Source organism: Odocoileus virginianus, chromosome 6, assembly GCF_023699985.2.
Source record: "Odocoileus virginianus isolate 20LAN1187 ecotype Illinois chromosome 6, Ovbor_1.2, whole genome shotgun sequence".
NCBI classification, from domain to species: domain Eukaryota; kingdom Metazoa; phylum Chordata; class Mammalia; order Artiodactyla; family Cervidae; genus Odocoileus; species Odocoileus virginianus.
Window position 1 is genome coordinate 15,820,075 of NC_069679.1, and position 4,366 is coordinate 15,824,440.

The 4,366-nt window shown below is 40.5% G+C and overlaps 1 protein-coding gene across 1 annotated transcript; it reads left to right on the forward strand.

Annotated features, from left to right (window-relative positions):
* Positions 1-3,179: 3,179 nt before the first annotated feature.
* LOC110137109 (olfactory receptor 10G2) lies at positions 3,180-4,136 on the forward strand. The gene has a single exon (XM_020893316.1). The coding sequence runs from the start codon at positions 3,180-3,182 to the stop codon at positions 4,134-4,136; it is 957 nt and encodes a 318-aa protein (XP_020748975.1).
* Positions 4,137-4,366: the final 230 nt, after the last annotated feature.

Consider the following 4,366-nt stretch of genomic DNA (forward strand, 5'->3'; position numbering starts at 1 on the left):
CATTTTACCACATGATTTTAGCAGCTTCAAAAAGTCTAAAACTTGGGAAATTTTTAGTTTGTTATCTGATTGGCTAAACTAAAATTGTTTTAATTTTTTGAAATTCTTTAAGTCGGTCTATTCCTTTACTTTAAATATACTAAGTTTCCATAGCTGAAGAATAGGAGCAAACCTAAAACAAAAAGACACATGAAGCTGCAGAAGAGGGACCAGGGTGGGGCAGAGCAGTGGGGGCAGACTGTTTCTCTCATCAAGAGATTTAATCCTTCATCAAACACATTACCTGTTTCTTCCAAATCCACCTTCTGGAAATCTACTCTACCCATCTCTCTGAATCACAGATTGCCCTCCTGTGCAGCCCCTGAACACCATACCCCAAGTCAAAGCCACCATCCTCTCCCAGAACATGGAGGTAAAGGAAGCTTTCATCCAACAGGGCATCTGGGAGAGGTGGAACCAGATTTATGCACAACAAATGGGAAAAATCAGACTGGAAAGCAGATAAATTAGGGAGAAATTTTTCACTATATGTAAATATGCATTATGGAATCCTCCAAACAATTCTCCCAGTGCTACACAGCTCTGTCTGATTTGGTATACAATTGATTTTCATAAAACATCTCAGAAATGCATTGCTTGCCTAAATGGAAGCACACTGGTATTACTCGTATATATTGACCAAAAAAAATTACCTTGGCTCATTATTTGCATTTTTAATATAATCTTAATCCAACTGTTTCTATCCCTTCACTGTATTCTAGCCAAATAGTCTCCCGATTAGTTGTCAAATAAATCGAAGTGTCTTCCTGAAACTCAGGCAGTAAAAACCTGGTGTTTCTTCTTTTTTTTGCAAGCAGAGGATATGCTTAATATTTTCTATGGCTTCAGAAGAACCAGATTTATTATGTATCATTATTACTATTAATAGCTCTTAAATGTTAATATATGAGTTATGTTATTTTAGAAAATAACCACGATAAAATATCTTGATGACTTTTCTGATGTAGAGTAAATGGTTATATCTACTAATACTCCCACTTAATTTATAATTAATCTCTATTATATTAATTGCTTCTTGAAAATAGACATTTTTTAAAAAATAGACATTTAAGTAACAAAGTTACTTTATTGCAAAATGACAGATGGTAGCACTCAAACCCTAGTAGGGGGAAAAAATCTCTTTCAAATAGAATATTTGACAAAATAAATGAAACAAACACATGTCATCGCTCTGTTTTTTCTTATCATGTGGATTAGGTACTTCAAATTCTTTTCAGGTCTTTAGAGAGAGTTATTGTATGGTAAACTGCAACATATAATAGACCCATAAACAATACAGGTTTGAGCTATGCAGATTCACTTATAACTGGATTTTTTTCAATATAGTACCTGTATTTTCAACTTATAGAGATTTAAATTAATTAAGTAAGGGGGAAAGTCATGAAAAGTTTGTTCCATTAGAGATCACAACATGTGGAATCAAAAGGTCCAGTCCTAACTCTATCCAAAGTGTTTATCCTTCCCACTTCTTGGTAACACACTTATCAATTTCTATGTGGGTTTGGGGGGTTGTTTTTTTAATTGAAGTACAGTTGATTTACAATGTTGTGTTAAATTTTGCTCTACAGCAAAATGATTCAGTTATACATACATATACATACATTCTTTTTTTATATCTTTTTCCATTATGGTTTATCACAGGCTGTTAATCAGTTTGTTTGTGAGGCAGAGATAGCAATATTCAATTTTAACTGCACAGGGGTCAGTACCCCTAACCCTCATGTTGTTCAAACGTCAACTATATATCTAGACCAAGATCTAGCTATATTTCTATATATATGTCCAAACTGAAGATTAAGTCCTGCATTAATCAAAGCTTGTACAATAAACAGTAAGAATTCCTCTAAAACACTTTACCAAAAAAATCCAATCCCAAACCAATGAACCACATAAATCAACCAATAAATCTAAATGATATCCTGGAGCAATAAAAAATGTGAAAGGTCTTTGGACTTTCTTATAACAAAACTAGACCCATAGTGCATCAGAATGAGATGGTCCCTTGCCAGCCAGAGGGTGGGCCCATGAATCAGAGAAAGAAGCACTGTGTCGTTATCAGTAGGATTTGGCAACATTTATTCAATCAGTTTCCTAGGTAGCTTAAATGGTAAAGAATCTGCCCACAATGCAGGAGACCTGGGTTCTATCCCTGGTTTGGTAAGATCTCCTGGAGAAGAGCATGGCAACCCACTCCAGTATTCTTGACTGGAGAATTCCATGGACAGAGGAGCCTGGTGGGCAACAGTCCATGGGGTCCCAAAGAGTCAGACACAACTGAGTGACTTTCTTTCACTTTCATTCATTCAGCTATTCAGAAAATAATTATCACTTTTACTGTACTAAAGAGGATGACTAATGGAAGAGACATTAGACAACTTAGGCAACAGCAATGTAATGTGATATGTGTTCTGAAAGTGTAAGCATGGTCCTTGGGAAACAGGAAAGTCCTTTTGAACATGAGGCCCTCCAAACACAGTCCTGAAACAAAAGTGGGCATTACGTAGGTGAAGGGGGCAGAGAGACAGTGGGTGCACATGTTCCAGGCTGGAGCATTGAAACTTGAGAGCACTGAGGAAGTCTGTGCATATGAACATCAAGAAGGATTTACAGTGGGTATGATGGAGTGGCAAACAAGGACCAGAAAATAAATGTTTTTTCACACTATAGTGAGATGAGACTTCAGCTGAGGACAAAGAGGGGGCATGGCAATGATGGTAAGTGGAGGAACAAGTAGATGCGGTAATTCTGGGGTATACATTCCACACTCCTCTGTCTCAGCCTTAGCTCCTCTCTGATGAACATACTTTTTGCTTGGGGTTAATGATACTGCCTATCATTCACACGTTCTGCTGTTCCTTGATCTGCAAAATTATGCTTCTCAGTAGATAAGAATTTCCATCCATCTAGAATACTAACCAGCCTGTGGGTGATTTATCTTATCAAGTAAACCAATGACTAATGGCAATGCCACCTCTCCTTTTAGAAAAAAAAATTTAATAGTATTCAGTTTATCTCATAACTCTCTGGCATTAATCATCAGACAAAAGCATTCTCCCATCATATCTCTGTGCTGTATTTTCCTTGCCTGACTACATCATTCATCTAGCAGACTACAGAACATGGGAAAGACCAGAAACGCATCCCTGGACACTGTGGTGACAGATTTCATTCTCTTGGGCTTATCTCACCCCCCGAGGCTGAGGACTCTCCTCTTCTTGGTCTTCTTCATCATTTACATCCTGACTCAGCTGGGCAACCTCCTCATTTTGCTCACTGTGTGGGCTGACCCAAAGCTCCACACTCGCCCCATGTACATTCTCCTGGGCGTGCTCTCATTCCTGGACATGTGGCTCTCCTCCGTCATCGTTCCTCGAATTATTCTAAACTTTACTCCCGCCAGCAAGAGGATCCCGTTTGGTGGCTGTGCGGCTCAGCTGTATTTCTTTCATTTCCTGGGCAGCACACAGTGTTTCCTCTACACCTTGATGGCCTATGACAGGTACCTGGCAATATGCCAGCCCCTGCGCTACCCCGCGCTCATGAACGGGAGGCTATGCACCATCCTTGTGGCTGGAGCTTGGGTGGCTGGCTCCATTCATGGGTCCATCCAGGCCACCCTGACATTCCGCCTGCCCTACTGTGGGCCCAACCAGGTGGATTACTTCATCTGTGACATCCCTGCAGTATTGAGACTGGCCTGTGCAGACACAGCTGTCAATGAGCTTGTGACTTTTGTGGACATCGGGGTAGTGGCCGCCAGTTGTTTCACGTTAATTCTGCTCTCCTATGCCAACATAGTCCACGCCATCCTGCAGATACGCACCGCTGATGGGCGGCGCCGAGCCTTCTCCACCTGCGGCTCCCACCTAACCGTGGTCACAGTCTACTATGTCCCCTGTATTTTCATCTACCTTCGGGCTGGCTCCAAGAGTCCCCTGGATGGGGCAGTGGCTGTGTTTTACACTGTTGTCACTCCACTACTGAACCCCCTCATCTACACGCTGAGGAACCAGGAAGTGAAGTCTGCTCTGAAGAGAATAGCTGCAGGTAGGGGGGCCGGGAGTGAAAATAAGTAACTAGAGGCTCAGGGACCACCTACATCACCAACAATACCTTTCTTTTCAGAAGTTGCTGCATATGGCAGATGTTCAAAAGCTATTCATGATCTAAACTGTACTGAATTTAATCTCTCTTTAGAGGAAACTTCTGAATTCTTTGGATTCATAATCTTTTCATTTCCTTAAACTTGGCCAAATTGCTTTTACATTATTTGTTTGGAAATAAATGGATACACTCCTTCTAGCAC

Bases quoted from the DNA above. Each gene is read 5' to 3' on its own strand.
- LOC110137109 (XM_020893316.1), top strand. From the start codon at position 3,180: ATGGGAAAGACCAGAAACGCATCCCTGGACACTGTGGTGACAGATTTC.